The sequence below is a fragment of the Nipponia nippon genome, unplaced genomic scaffold, assembly GCF_047370975.1.
Source record: "Nipponia nippon isolate SJK-2023a ecotype South Korea unplaced genomic scaffold, ASM4737097v1 scaffold_12, whole genome shotgun sequence".
In the NCBI taxonomy this organism is placed as follows: Eukaryota; Metazoa; Chordata; class Aves; order Pelecaniformes; family Threskiornithidae; genus Nipponia; species Nipponia nippon.
This window is the reverse complement of record NW_028262313.1, coordinates 3,180,079-3,195,676: the sequence shown is the minus strand read 5'-3', so window position 1 is coordinate 3,195,676 and position 15,598 is coordinate 3,180,079. Positions and strand designations below refer to the sequence as shown.

The window sequence follows — 15,598 nt, the reverse complement described above, 5'->3', positions numbered from 1 at the left end:
TTGTCGAGGCTGTCCTTATCAATATTCTCTTCATTTATGTGAAAAAGGAAATGGGTTTGCAGTTTGTAAGGTTGGTGAGAAATGGAGACAGAACGAAAAGTACTGGTTGTCAGTTATGGTACATTTTATTTTTAATTGTTGCTTGGTTTTGTTTGTGGGTGGCTTTTTTCTTTGTTGGGTTTTTTTAATTGTTGTCGGCTGTTTGGTTTGCTTTGTTTAAGTTTCAAATTTACTTGAAAAGCATAGACTTCCCAAAGTTGCTCTAGTATTTCTGGAGAATACTTGTTTGTTTTGTTTTATCGGGGGGGAAAGATACCATTTCCACTAGTATTCAGCTCTGTGTTAGTACTTTGACTAAAATGTTTCTGCAACTACTGCTTTTCTTCTTCCCTGGAACTGACTGGTTTCTGAAATTGAGCTTTGTAAGCTGATCATCTTGATAAGCTTCCCATCAAGTAAGGGAAAATGATACCCAAGTTTGGTGGGTGTTTTTTTTTTTTTTTTTTTTTTTCAAAAAGAAATATTAATTTGCTTCTGCCTTCTTTTTGTTGTGGTTCTGACAGCTTTCCCAAATCCTCTGTAACTGGGGGGATAAGCATCTTATCTTCAGTTGGACAATACAGGGGGGGGAAAGAAATCTGAATTCTTATACAATGCAGTTATCTTCTAGGGAAGTCTCTACAGTATCAAAAGGAGTTGCTTTTTATTTTTTTTTAACACAGTGGAATGCATCAAATTACTTCCCATAACACTGAAATTATTATTATTCACCTCTGTTACTGGAGATCAGTGGGAACATTGTTTCCTGGTGCCCAGCACTCTGGGTTTTCATGGAAAGAGGGCAAATGCTTTCATTTTTCCAATTTTTAAAGCTTTTTTGGACATAGGAACTGGCAGAAATTGCCTTTTCTTTTCATATGAGTATTTGATTTGGCATGGAATGCTCTGGCTGGAATTGCTTTGTATTAGAAGTATTCCTCCAAAGAGATATAAACATGTGATTTATTAATCGCTGGTATTTTATTTTAAGAGAGAAATTTCTGTCGTCTTCTTGTTCAGCATGTGGACAAGGTTTACATATTGTCACTGTTGAGCTTGGAATTATTATGATTAAATATGGAATTAGCTTAGCCTTGGGTGGATTCTGAAGCTGGACTGATCCAGATGTTAACAGTAACTGGTATCTTAATAGTTGCAAAAATTTGGAAGTCAGTCCTGTTCATATGTAGTTAGATTTTGGCTAACTCCTGGAATCCCAACGATCCAGAACAGTGAGAACCAGAGAAAATTCAGTGCCTGGTTCTTTGGTGCTAATTCATCACAGCTTTTATCTGATGCGTGCAGTGAACAGATCTGATCACTGTTACACTTCATGAGGGGAACTGATGCCTATGGCTTTATTTTTAAACATGTAGACCTATTCTCCACCTGATTATTTCTCCTTAATATTCAATACGTGAGAAAGAGATACCTCTAAGATACTAAGGGTTGTTGTTTGTTTGAGATTTTTCTCCTTTCTGGGTCAGTCTGTAAAAGTCAGTTTTGTTCCTCTTATTCCATTATGTTCAAATACTACGTTATTCAAATATCATGTATCCAGCTAGTCTCAAAGTGTTTGGAAGGAGTTTTTCTAGGATGATTCACTGCATGTAAAAAGAAATATGTATACAGGGAAATTATAGGTGTCCCTAGCTTTCTACTAGAGTTACTGATTTCTGGCCCTGGGAGAAGCTGCTATAGGTCTTGTGTATCTTTGGAACAAGATTTGGCTCTAGCTTAACAATGAAAGCTTAAATTTTATGTTCTTAAATCAGAAAGTTTAGGCGTTGGCTTCGTGTAGCCCATAGGCCTGATACCTTAGTGACAGCAAATATTTGCTTCAAGTTCCGCCTCGTCCTCCTCGTGGCGTGTGAACAGCCCTGGCAGAGCGTGGAGGAGCACTTCTGGAGCAGTGTTTTCCACCAGAAAGATGTTTCTGAGTGGCACTTCTCAGTTAATCTTCTTTAGGAAACTCAACCAGTGCTCCAAAGCCCTCTTGCTAGTTTGAGAATGACATGGGAAATAACAGATTCTTCTGTGGACCAGCATTTTTTTTGAGTACATCCTGGTGCATTTTACATTAGTCATTATATTTACATTCTCTTCTACTAGTAAAAACAAATAGGGAGTAAAATATATCTTTACAATTTGTTAAACAGTTCCAAATATACAGTGTATGGGCAGATACCTTTTGGTGTCTGCTTAGTGCCCAAGACTGGCACAGATCTTGTTTTGATTCAGATTTTCCTGAAGCTCCCAAAGAAGAAGCAAGAGAGGTGAAAGAAAAGCAAGATATTTGCATTTACAGAAGTGATAAAGCCACATAATCCTGATGGGAAGTTTTGGAAAAAGTTTGCCTTCAGTTCAGGTGGAATGCGGGGCCGTGAACTGAGCTTCACACACTTCCCATTCTTACCCACCATGCATTTCATCCTACATTTTATGCATTTCTTTGGATGGGTACTTAAGTACCATTTTATGAATTGACAGGTAAGATGGATCAAAACCATCCAGCTTTTATTAACGTTCTTTCAATTTTGTGGGTGTTTTCTTTTTTTTTTTTCTTGTTTTCTTTCCAGCATACCGGTCTTGATGGCAATTTTACAGTAGTTCTCGGTAGGTTAAGCTGTGAGTGTGTTACCGAACACTACCAGCACTGCATGGTGCATCCATATGATTTCCATAAGGGCTAACTTCTTTGAATTTACAAAACCTTCCATTTTTTCCTTTCACTCTCTCACTCAACCCTACTCTGAGATAGGAGGTTTTTTATTGAGAAGAAAATGTAAATAGGAAAATAAAAGAACTCTTGTTCAAGGTCAGAACAGTAGTTACGATCAAAAACTCAGGCTTCTCTGAATTCCATTCTTGGGTTACTATATTGCCCTTTGCTGTGCTTTGTTTTACTTGTGCGGTTGAGGCAGCAACATGTGCTGAAAAAGCCTGGTTCTTAATTGATTTCATTCTAAAGTCTTCTGTGGTGACGTCCTTTTATGGTCTGAAAGTATTCCCCAACTTGGGATGCACTGACCGTGGAAATAACACTTCTATAATGTGTATTATTATTAAAACCCACGGAGTTAAGATAATGGAAGTGACTTGTAAATGTAATGTTTTTTCTTGCTGGCAGAGGCGTGCTGCGGACTTGGACCTAAGAAAACTATTGACCTGGACGTTCACTGACCAGCTTTTCTGAGGTTTCAGTACAGGGTCTTTCATGACATTTTGGGTGTACCTCAACTTCTTGCCAAACCCTTTGGAACAGTTCAAAAGAGCGCTGATTGTGTGCAGTCCTCTGCAGTAGGAGGTGCCAAAAATATAAAGGTCTTTTTTAATATTTTCCACAATGTTGCAGAGCTATTAATGTAAATTACAAAAAGATTTTTTGATTATCAAGGCAAGCTACAAAAAGGGAAAATGTGGTGTAATCCATATAAATCACTTGACTAAACCATGCACAACAAATCCAGTGTTGGTGAAGCTAAGTTCCTCTGTCTGGCACCACAGTTTGCTCTTTACGATAAACATTTACTTTCCTCATTTGACAGTTGGTGTTTGCCACAGACCCTCTTCACCTTTGTTGACATCCTTGTGATCTGTAGCTATGCAGCATTCTGACTTTGTTAGCATTATTAAAAAAAAAAAAACCAACAAAAAACCAAAACCTAAAAATTGAAAAACAATAGGGAAGTTGCCACAGAAACAGTTAAATATTTGACCCTGTTTACTGCCAGCTTAGATAAAAATCAGATTTATTTCCCTGTGAAGAAAAATTCTTCAGCATGTTATATGTGCACTGACAGTCGTAGGTTTATTGCAGCCCATTGGAATAAGGGATTTCACATGTGTTGCAGTGGAGGGAACATTTTAACCGTTTGCTTCTGTTTGCCATCTGTTTTCTTAACCAACTTGGTGCTCGTGTGAATTTCACAGCTGCAGATGGTATTTCCTAGGCCAAAAAGAACACAGGCATCGCTGCCTCCTTCCATATGTCCAAATTAGTTACAGCAGAGAGGTGCAAGGTGTTTGCTTCTGCCCTAGGTGCTCTCCATCATGACTGAGTAGGGCTCAGCCCTCCTCTCAAACAGGAGGCTGAAGTGACTGGGCATGGGGTACCTTGCGTGGCAATGGGTTGGGTTACTGCTGTAACATGGGAGCAGGTGAAATGTCTGCTCTTTGTGCAACTTACAGAAAACCCTTTGGCTTTTCTTCTGTAAAAAACCTGTTATTACAAACGTACACCCGTCTTTCACTGACATCTAAGCAGTTGATTTAGGATCTTCCTAATACAAATGCTAATTAAGAACTAAGGGCTTTGTTGTACATGTTCTGTTAGATGGGAATGAGATCAGTTCCTGGGAGTGTTTCTTTGATCCGGTGCTGGTTAAGAGTTGGATGGTCATGTTTCTACTTTGGTGAAGCAGTCCTCCTGCTTACAAGGCTGTACTTTGTTCTCTTTCCCGTGCAGAACACCCTCCAGTGGGGATGGCTGAGAGAAGGAACATATAGTTTGTAGATGTGATCAAGCACTGGCGTGCGGTTTGAATTTTAAGAGCTCTAGTGACTACTGTACTGCTGAAGTCCTGAATGCTTGGGAACTGAAGAATTCAGAATACTTGCCAGTTGGAGGCAGGTGTGTCTGGCTTAAAAGACCAACCCCAGGACTGGAATGGGGACAGATGACTTGTAAATAAGGACCTGTGCACTGTGCTAATGGAATTTTTGTTGTTCTTCTATTATTCTTTTAATGATCGAATTGAAGGAACTGCCTTCAAATTAAAGGCACTATTTGGTTTATTTGGTATTTTTTATCGTAGGATCTTAGGATAAAAGGTGCTATACAAGTACTACTATTCTCATTTGTTTTGTACGTGCTTAGCTGCCTGGGCTTTCGTTTGTTTGAGATCTGAACTCTCTGGAGATACTATTCCTTGAAGCAGCAGCAGAAATGAAGATGATGTCACTTTGGAAAGTACCACCATCAAAAGAGAGCGTACATGAGAGTGAAGAGAAGCAGTGGCCTTTGCCCTCAGGGTACCTACGGGTGAATCTGCTGGCTCTCTTGGCCTGCATCTGACTCTTTCCCGCTTTGCTGCTTGTACCTGGCCAGGATTCTGAGAGGTGATACTGAAAAAGGCAGGCAGTGCTTAGTGTGTCAAGCTGCTTGGCAGAGAAAAAGAGAGGGTCGATCTGTGTGTAGAAGGCTCAAGAGAGTTGCTTTTATTTTCCTTTGAGCTAAGTCCTGTGTCCCCCGTTCATCCTAAGCTTATCTCATAACTGCAAAAGTTATCCACTGCTGCCATATACATAGTCTTCAGTTTCTCTCTCTCTCTTCCTTCATCCCAGGATCAAAACCAATTAATGGTAGCTGCATAGCACTAGTGTGTGTAATTAATAACTATTAAAATATTTTCATTTATAATTGATGCGAAAACATAGAATTTCTATATTTGCATCTAAGCAGGTATAATTTGTTCTGAGCTGTACCTGTAATGCCCTTAGGAAAACCTAAAATAAATTGAGCACTGGTATAGGATAAACGTGTTATCCTTTCAAGAGTTAGATGTCTTTCCCATCTGTTTTCAGTTCTTGAATCTTTCCACATGATCCCATGCCATTGGCTGAAGAGCAGCATAAGTTGACTGTTAAAGCTGTATCCTGCACAGTGCTGTCGCCTGACAAACGCCACTACCCTATGACACCAGTTGAAGGATTTTGGCAGTGAATCAATGCAGTGAAATTGATTCTAGTTTTCATGGAGGAAGTCTAGTGTATCAGATGTGATTGATTAATGATATTACAAAGCATCAGGAGGTGAGCCACAGATGCTTCAGAGTTTTGTTTCAGATAAGTGCTCTCAAATCTGACAAAAGATGACAGTTCCAGGACTGTCCAGGCCTCTTGGATGTACAAAACTGGGTTACAAGGAGAACATTTTTCATGCAACTTTGGATTCAAAGTATTGTGAGCCTTGCCTGTGATCCCACATAGACACAACCGAGCAAACTTCAGTCTGCAGGCCATGGTCACCAACAGCCACGAATCCAGAGCAGCATGGATGCGTCGTCAGTGGTCTCAGTGAGCAAAGCCTCTGCAACCCTGTTTTCATGAATGATGATACCAATTTGATTAAAGCTAGCTGGTGCAGGTCAAGAGGCACTGCAGTCAGAGCTGTATTTATGACTTAACTTTGATTTAAGAAAATAAGATTGTCAGAACCTTAATCTGGAGTTGCTGTAATCTCCACTGAGGAAGCAACCTTTACATGAAGCTGTATTTGTCATTCTAGCTATGGTATACATGGGTATTTACAGTCAGGTATTGCTGCGTGCAGGATATGAATGTACCATCTATTTCTGGTTTGGCTTGCATATACTATAGCACTGGTGCTAATTGACAGTGATTGGTTTTGTTTATGACTTAGGTAATGCCATTTTAACTGTTGTAAAAATACCGTGCAACAGAATACTGTTTAACATTAGTGTCTCCAGCCTAGCGATGAGGTCTGCATCTGTATTACTCTGATCAGACTCTTTTTGCTTTCTGTGGTGTCAGTGAACTGCTGGATGCAGGTGCAAGTTGGTGTTGAATTTTCCAATTAATTGTCTAGTTCCACAGCCACCTCTCCATCTGGCTCAGCAGGCAGTCGCTGTTCAACAGGGGCCCACGGCACGAATACCAGTGTTTGACGGGCCCAAAGTGAGATGTATTGGCAGAGCTGAGCTGGAATCGAAGAGTGTTTACAGATCAAGACTGAGTGGATTGACATCGCTGCGTACAGGGAAAATTGCCCTTTCTCTCTCTGTCTGGCATTAACTAGTCCATCATTTTTGTGTGCTAAAGCTGGTAAAGGCCGTGTAGTAGAAGAACAAGGGTTGAGACTGGCAGCCAGGAGTGTTAATGATTGTAATCCTGTTGCTCTGACTCACTCGGTGACCTCAGGTTAATCACTCGACCTTCTCTTGCTAGTTAGCTGCAGCTGTGAAAATGGGCAAAAGCAATACTTCATCAGCCTCCAGATGCTGAATCAGAGCTGAATTTTCTGGGGGAAGCAGCTCATATGGAATATTCATTTCTATCATAAGTTAAAAGAAAAATGGGCGAAGGTGGCTAGTTAACTTGTCAGTAGTTTGTTAGGGAGTTGTCTCCATCTGAATGTGATATTGACATTGCAATGTATACTTACAAAATGTATGCTGAAATTTTAGTTTATTTTGCTAACTGTAATGCTTTGAAAAGCAACACATGAGGTTCTTCTCATTCAAACTTTCTCCAAAAGGGGAAGTATATAAAACAAAAAGTTATAAAGCACTTCCATTTGACAGCTACATGTATGTCCCCTGTTATAGTGTTTGAACTATAGTAGATCCGTGTATGAAAGATGATGTGTTTTATTTATAGATATTTGAAATCAGTTACTCATGCATTATGGGGGACAATGAATACCGAGGGCTTCAGGCCAGTACAAGAATTTTCTCTAGTGCGAACGAAGGCTGCTTTGTTTTGGTTCCGAGGTATTTTTTGAATAATTGTGGTTTGGAAAATCAAGTACGCATTGAGTCCATTGCTGTGTTTCGACTGTGGATTTGATTTTCAGATGAGAGCACATAAATTGGCACGTGGACTCTGGCATTTAAATGATTAAATAGTCCTTTCAGAGAGCTAAGACGCGAGATGAGGACAACTTGAACGTAGGTCTAAAAGTTAAAGTATACATTGGGATGAAGACACGGACTGAAAAAACGGAGTTAAGGTGTAAAATAATCAGCATTCAAAATAAGCTGACCTGAAACCCTGACTATTTGTAATTAAGTTTGGATCCAAATCCAAATGAAAGGTTGGACCAGATGATCCTTGAGGTCCCTTCCAACCTGGTATTCCATGATTCTATGATTCAAATTCACCTTTAACGAACATCCTAAAAGCACAGCATATAGTGCGTTTTGGTTTCGCCTTATTGCTGTTTTTGTCTGGATGTCTTTGTGTGTAGACTGTGCATCAGTCTAGAAACATTTCCCCTTCGGAAAGTGGTGTCCCTGAAGCTGTACATAGCGTTGCACGGTGGTGTGGCTTCTTACAGAGAGATTTTTTTACCTGGTACGTAATACTTGTTAACGGTCACATGATATCCATCCAGTTGGTAAGAGTGCAAGTCAGGGCTATCCCCTCAGGCAGACTTCATTTAAGCACTCTTCCTTGTGCCAAATTTCTAAGCATTTTTCTCTTCTAATGAATGCGTGTGTGTTGGAGCGGCGACCTTTCTAGCCCTTCTCTCCCCTTCCCCCCAGTTCTGCACCTATTTCAGTGCTGTGAATTACGTGGGGGTTTTACTCAAACATTGCTCTGAAGAGTTTCAGAAAACCTGTCAAAATGATTAAGAGTCTGAAATTCTATATTACGTTAATGTTTTTAAAGCATTTTATTCAACAGACAATATAATATGAAATATAACGAAAAAATCAAATACTGGCTCTTACATAACACTTCTTGAGGGGCTGCTGTCACTTTATTGAAAGCAAATATTTTGAGAAGTGTGTCTAGCTCTGCAATGTGAGGGGGGAAAAATTGAAATAGTCTTTGCTGGTGTCAAATCATTTTTTAATAAACTGAGAACATTTATAGTTTTCAGTCTCCATTAGAAGGTTTTCTTGGGCAGATTTGACTGTAAACTCACGCAGTTTATTTAAAAAGGACTTCAAGACCATCTGGGATTTTGAAGTTTGGGGTTTTAAAATATTTCGTTCCTTACTGTGATGAGCAAGAAACTTCTTTGGAAATGCTTCATGTTGGCTAAGCTGGCAGGGCCATCCAGCTCTTAAAGGGAAACTGATTCATTTAATAATTTTATCCAAGTGGGGAGAAAAACCATAGTACTAGTAAAGTAACAAAAGAAACCCCTGCCTGAATATTTAATGGCTTGGGGTAAGATAGGCCAATGAGAAATAAGGTGGACAGTTCTGAATAAAGAATACAAGACATGAACCGAGCTGATTTTCAGAACCTATTTATAACTGATTTTTTTCTTCCCTACAGATTTGGGTTTTTAACCTTTTTACTTGGAGTCAGACAGAGCTAAAGATGTTGAACCCACAGAGAATCACTGTGGTGAGTTCTGTGTTCTTACAACTGTTTGTTTCTTTATGCTTTAACTCATAATCCACCAGAAATGATGACAGGGTTTAGTTCATTTTGTTTGGTTCACTACGGATTGTTACAAAGAAATTCATGCTATGCCTGATGGTGGTTTTATACCCCACCTTTCTGTGTATCCTGTTCTCTTAATGTGAACTGAATCTCAGCAAATATGGATGGATGGGTTCTTAAGACATTTTGCCCACCAAGTAAGTAGAACTAAACTACACCTGGTTTTCTTCCAGCACTTTCAACTCCCCTGTTCTTGAAAGCCTCAGTGATGCCCTTCCAGCATTCTATCAGCAATTTAGCTAATTAAGCTAGAACTGTTGGATCATTTCTTACATGTCTAATCTGAATATTTTGTGATGAAACTCGATCCTCTTTCTTCTCACCCTACTCATTGAATACTCATCCTTTTTGCAGCAGCCCAGTGATATATCTAAAGACAGTTACCCTATCTACCTCCACCCCTGTCTCTAGACAGTGTGATATCATATACTCTTTTTCAGCTTGCTATCTCAAGGGAATTAAGTTTCTGTAAGTTTTTTGGGAAACGAGGAGTTGAATAAAGGAAGGATGTGTGAATCGGTGCTCTTACAAAAAGGCATGTATGCAGAATTCAAATGTTACCCATTCTGAGGCATCGTCTTGCCAACGAGCTGGCTCACAATAGCTAGCTGGTCAGCCAGTGTAAATGTTGCACATGCTGCCTCTTATCCAGACTGATAGGAAAGCAGCGTGGGTGGGAGCTGGAGAGCTTGGGAGACGTGAGTGGGGGAAGGAAGGAAAGGGGATGCTGAAACAAGGACTATCTTGGAGAAAATAAATGCTGAGATTATTGTGGTGGAGGGAATAGGACTAAAGGAGAACAGAATTTTTTAGTTTCAACGTTCGCTGAACTGTTGATGTTAAGACTTGTTTTGAGCAGGCGTGGGAGTCTGGTACACATCCTAGGACCCAAAATTCCTGAACTTTCCTTAAGGTCATTTTGTAGTCTGAGCCAGTCTAATTATTTTATAATGGGAGGTAAATTATTTGGAGAACATATTGGACCGAGCACTCGGACTCACAAGTTTTGTTCCATGTTCTACTGCTGGAATGAGAAGAGAGAGATCTTTGTATCAGGATTTTCATTATTAAAGTGGTGATAATTATCTGTATTTTGAAATACATGAGTGAGGAACACTATACACATACTGAGTTATCAGTCTGTATCTCTTCTCAGAGGAGGGAAAAATGTTGAATATACTACAGAAGCATTATATAAAGAAAAAATCAGTCCAATTTGCCTAACAAAAAAAAATACCACATCTCTACAACTGAGATCTTGGTACCTTGCTCTTACATGAGATAACATGCCAATCTAAGCATTTCAGCAAGTATATGATTTATACTCGGGGGTTTTTGTGCTGGAAAAGTATGGTGATCTGTAGAGGAAAAAAATCAGACTTGTCATATGAACTTATTTCAGCACAACAGTCAGTCAAGAGAAACATTAGAGAAACGTGTGTATGAAGTGGAGACTCACTGCCAGGATTTACTTACAGTGATTTTGTTCGTCTGTGATTTCCATTGCACTTTCTGTTTTGATAGAATTTCCTCGTAAACGACTCTCAGCTCCAGTTTGGGCTTAGCTAGCATTATTTAGCATGCAGGTTGCCAGGATGTCAAGAGCCGTGCGTATAGTCGTGCTGTTAGGACATTGCTGCCTGTACTGTCTTTTGATGGTCCCTTTCAAAGTTCTCATCTCATCCATTGCAATCTCTCCACCCTTTGTGCAGCAGGGGTAACAGGAGTTGTTGATTCGTTACACTAAATCCATGTGAGAAAGCTTGATACACAGAGATGATTCTTCTTTCCTCAGTCAAAAGCACTGCTGGCTTTTATCTCGTTTTTTTATTTCATGATTTTGCGGCTTCTGAAGGAGCTGTTCTGAAACACACTGAAATAAAGGTTAACATCATTGGAAACATAGAATTTGCTTGAGATGCTTCTTGAGAATCTATAGTTGGCACTTTTCTGGATTGACCGGGTTGGATGCAAGGAGTTTTAATTGGAAGAATGTTCATGAGTTCTTAAAAGCTGGGGGAAATACAGCGACAGCTGAAAAAAACCAAATGTGGCATTTCCGAGTTGTACGTAGACAGTCTTCAAAGTGATGTTTCAACAAAAACTTCCGAAAAGATTTCCCCCCCCCCCCCCCCCCCCCCCAATAAAGCAGTCTACACGACTCTGTGGAAATAATGACACATAGGTTTGTGCCAGAGTAGATTGATAGTGGAAGGGTTAAAGGTTGCCTGTTAAATAGCAGATGTACCTACTGGAAATAGTTCCGTGAGGAGATCGGCAGTCAGGAATCAGAAGCTCAAAAAGTATTTCCTTCCAAGGTAAAACTTTTTCACAAATGGTTGTGTAAGAACCCCCAGCGCAGCTGAACAGCATGTAACAAGAAGTACTCGCTTTGTTTTAGCACAGCTTTTTCCACCAGTGAATTTAAGTATTTATAAGTAGGTAATGAAACTTCCAAAATTTCTTTCACGTTTTTCACAGGCAAGGAAAGAATGTGCAAAATGCGTTTCTAAATTATTTCGGCAAACAATCCCAAGAAACCCAACCGCGGCAAACAGTTACATGGCTGAGGTCAGGAACTAGGCTTCGTTGTTCTCAGTTTTCCATTTAAGCCACTAAGCCATACTCCTGAAGAAAGCTAACAAGTAGTATGTTAGAATTCGGTATTCTGCATTATAGGAAGCACAGTGTGAGTCCATTTATGATATAGGGAAGAGCAACAGATGAACCAAGCAAATTAAATTACCTGGAATTTTGCCAGAAGAGGGAAAAATATTCTGTGAATTTTTGAAGAGCTCTGGCCCTATTTGAAAAGGGCAGATATACACATGTAAGAGAGCAAGTATGTGGTTAATAGTTTCCTGCCCTAGAGCTTCCCGATTTAATCTGGGAATCTGCATGATTAGACATCTTTCACGTTATTTTAACTGAGAGGGGTATTGAAATGTCGATCCTGCTTTGTGCTCACTGAGGGTGAGGTGGCTGGTCAGAGCACAGAGATGACACGGACTGCACAACCCACGGTGTGCTCACGAAATGATTCAGGAGCTTGTGATCTATTGGAAAGCAAGCACTGGAAAGACTGAGAGTCCTGGGTATAAATATCAGCTGTTAGGCTGAGAACTTCTGCGGTTCACTGTTAATCATTCACACACTTGCTCTCTGGTCCTATTCCTGTTTCTTTTTCCCTCGACCATCAGTTAGGACAGACTGGATGCTGGGGTAGACAGGCTTTTGGTCTGAACTGTTAAAGCTATCCTTCCCCCCCACCTTATGTCCTACACTTTCTGTATGTATGTACTTGCCAACCAATTTATCATGGCTGTTAAAGACTAATTAGACAGAATTATTGTGTTTTGAATGTGAAAAAGTATCTAAAGTGCTAGTAAATAATTCTTACGAGATTTTTGACCCTCAGGTGGCACAATGTTCCCTTCACATACATGCATTCCCTCCAGTAGAAGTTCAGTCTGCAAATCCGATGGCTTCACTGAAATAAATAAATAAAATTTATAAATAAAACAACTGTGGTCTTCATACTACAAGCTCTGAACATCAGGTTTCCTTTGAAATTGAAATTCCATCAGTGTCCTGCAGCATCTGCAGGTGGCCTGTGGAAGTAAGTTTTGTTGAAAATAAGTTGTATTTTGAATACAAAACTGAAATAGAAGACTATTTTTACATGGCAATTCTGGAACTTGATGTCTTTTATCTTGAAAGTGGTTATTAATAACAATAAAAATCTGAGGCTTTCAGTCTCATAAGAATGTTGCTCATTAAGAGCAATGTTAAGGTGTTTCTGTGCCTTGTAGCAAATGGAAGGGCATTGCATAATTCGAGTGTGGGGACTGAGGGAATGCACAAAACTAAATTAAATGACATTAAATGTCTGAGAAAATGTATCGGAGGATCAAAGTGATGTTGTAAAACCATGACTTTTGGAACTCTACTAGTCTTTAATTTCTTGCCCAGGTATTTTGATACACAAGGTACCAATTCCAGGACCTGATTGTAGCGGTTGCTCAAGAAAAAGGCTTGATTCTTACTTTGACTCTGCAGCTGTGTAACTTCACGAACTTCACCAGAATTTGCTACTGGTTAGTAGTTATTTCTGATAGCAGTTATTTCCAGATCTGAACGGGAAATGGTAGATTAGTGGAAGCTGAAGGGGCAAGGTGGCAATTGTGATATGACCTCTCCTGTTGAACAATCTTATTTATCGAGTTTGAAAAAGGCAAGAGTGTTCCATTCCCCCGAAACGATAAACTTAATAATGTGACACAAAAAAGACAGCGACTGTTCTTTCCTCTTCCTCACTGTGGGGAACAAAATGAAGCTCAAGCCCTTAAGTCTTAGTGTTAACAGTCTGAGCCCAAAAAGGGGAAAAACAAACTGTGTCTTAAGTATGATGCATCTTTCCAGCAATTCACATTTTTCTTCTACTTTTCCATTAATAAACGTCTGCTCCACTGTGAGGCTTTTCTCTGAACATTTGGAAATATTTTAATGCCCTTAAAATTGCAGATTTCTATTAACAGGTTGTGCTTTCCTCATGCTTTGGTATCCTTGCACCTGTTTTGCCTTTGGCACTAGGCAGTGGATAATGAGGTTACCTAATGTGTTGACTGTTGGCTCCAAGCTCTTTAATAGTCCAGCAGGATGCCTTTCCTGCACTTGTCTGGGTTTTTTGGGGTTTTTTTTTTGGTGGGCACAGGGGAGAGATGATGTGTAAGGAGCCCTACCTTCTATAAGCCTTTGTGTTACTATGTTTGGTATTGTTTTGAGCTGAGTTTTTGCTATATCATGAATTGAAGGAGAGACGCGTCTGCTTTCAGTAGGACAAAGTGCTTGTCTTGGCTTTGACATGGCACAGGATTTTTTTGTGGGAGTTGAGGTGCTCCAGGTCTCATCATTTTTCCTACCCATGGAAAACCATGCTCTTGGAGACAGCTCAGCTCCCTGATGGAAGTGGTCACAGCTGCTTCTATGGCAGCTGATGAAACCGGCTGCAGAATGACATACAACCTTCTTAGCGGGAAGGAAGAATGCAAACTCTCTACCTTGTTTCTACCCAGATTTAGTAAACACAGTAATAGCCTCTTATTTTTAAAACACCTTTTTACTGAAAGATCTCATCTTAAAGTTGTTGATGAATTTGTCTAGTGAATTTTTTTATTATTATTTTTTTTCACACACTCGTTACACTTTTGAAGTCCTATAGTCAGACTTTCTTAAGTGTTGCACCTGCTGTACAGAAGGAGGTGTATGAAAAGACCTGCAGACCAAACTTTGTTATTTTAAAGTTCTTTCTCTTGTTCCCACAAAGCAGTTTAAATGACCACCTGTCATGGTGATCAGATGGTCTCAGTCTATTTGCTTCTGGTCACCTGTCCTATATCGATGTGTTATTTTGTGCCTTACGTTGTCAGGACAAAGGGAGAACCTACTTTTGGTTTGTATACCTGGCACCACAATGTCCTCTAGAGTTTACTCTCTTGACTGATGCATGTTCGAAGCCAGATCTGTCTGTGATGTACCTCATTGCCATCGGTGGAGTAACCGTAGTGTGAATTTGGGCTCGTTGGCTGTATCCTGCCCACTGCAGGTAGACTGACTTCGATACAAGCTTTTTGTGAATGTTCTACTAAGGATACAAGTTAGGGTCATTCTATTAAATCCCAGTGTGATGGATTCATAAAGCACTTCAGTCAAACAGCAGAAATAGTCACATCTAACTTGCAGTGCTCACTAAGTGAAATTCAGCTTTTGTTTTCATCAGTGTTGATAAATTTGGTGCAAATTTGATGGAAAAAAAATGCCAGTATGTATATACAGAGGGATATATTCTTAATTCCTTAGTACCAAATAGGCGTGATTTGGTAAAGTCTATGAAAATATTGGTTTAGTGCTTAGCAGTACAGTCATCAAAACCACAAATGGCACATTAAGAATTGTAGCGAAAGGAATTGGAGCATAGCATGAAAGCAACACAATCTATTATGTAAATCCCAGTTACACTCGTATCTCTACCAGATTCTAGTTTCCTCTGACTTGGGATGTAACAGAAGTAGAAAATCTTTAAAAAGGCCAAGGATAATGAGAGGTGCAGGATGGAGGAGAGCTGGAGAAGCCTCAGACTGTCCGGACTGGGACGGGTGGTTGGAGGGAGCGCAGGGAGGAGCATGTTACAGGCAAGCAGGAAAGGATTATTCCCTGGGGTTTTTTCACAGTACAAGAGTTAGGGGAAATGCAATAAAATTAATAGGTAAGGTGTTAAGATAAACAAAAATAAGTGCTTTTCAGACAATTTATTTGAAAACTTCCTAAAATGAGACAATGAAGATGTTTTTTCCAA

At 39.8% G+C, this 15,598-nt stretch overlaps 1 protein-coding gene across 3 annotated transcripts in view; it reads left to right on the top strand.

Annotated features, from left to right (window-relative positions):
* LOC148056647 (uncharacterized) overlaps nucleotides 1-15,598 on the top strand; it is a 190,101-nt gene that overhangs the window by 106,949 nt on the left and 67,554 nt on the right. For all 3 annotated transcript variants that reach the window (XM_087748396.1, XM_087748397.1, XM_087748398.1), the window contains exon 9: nucleotides 9,073-9,144. In XM_087748396.1, the coding sequence (XP_087604522.1) occupies nucleotides 9,073-9,086 (14 nt within the window). In that variant the 3' untranslated portion in view covers nucleotides 9,087-9,144. The remainder of the gene's footprint in view (nucleotides 1-9,072; nucleotides 9,145-15,598) is intronic.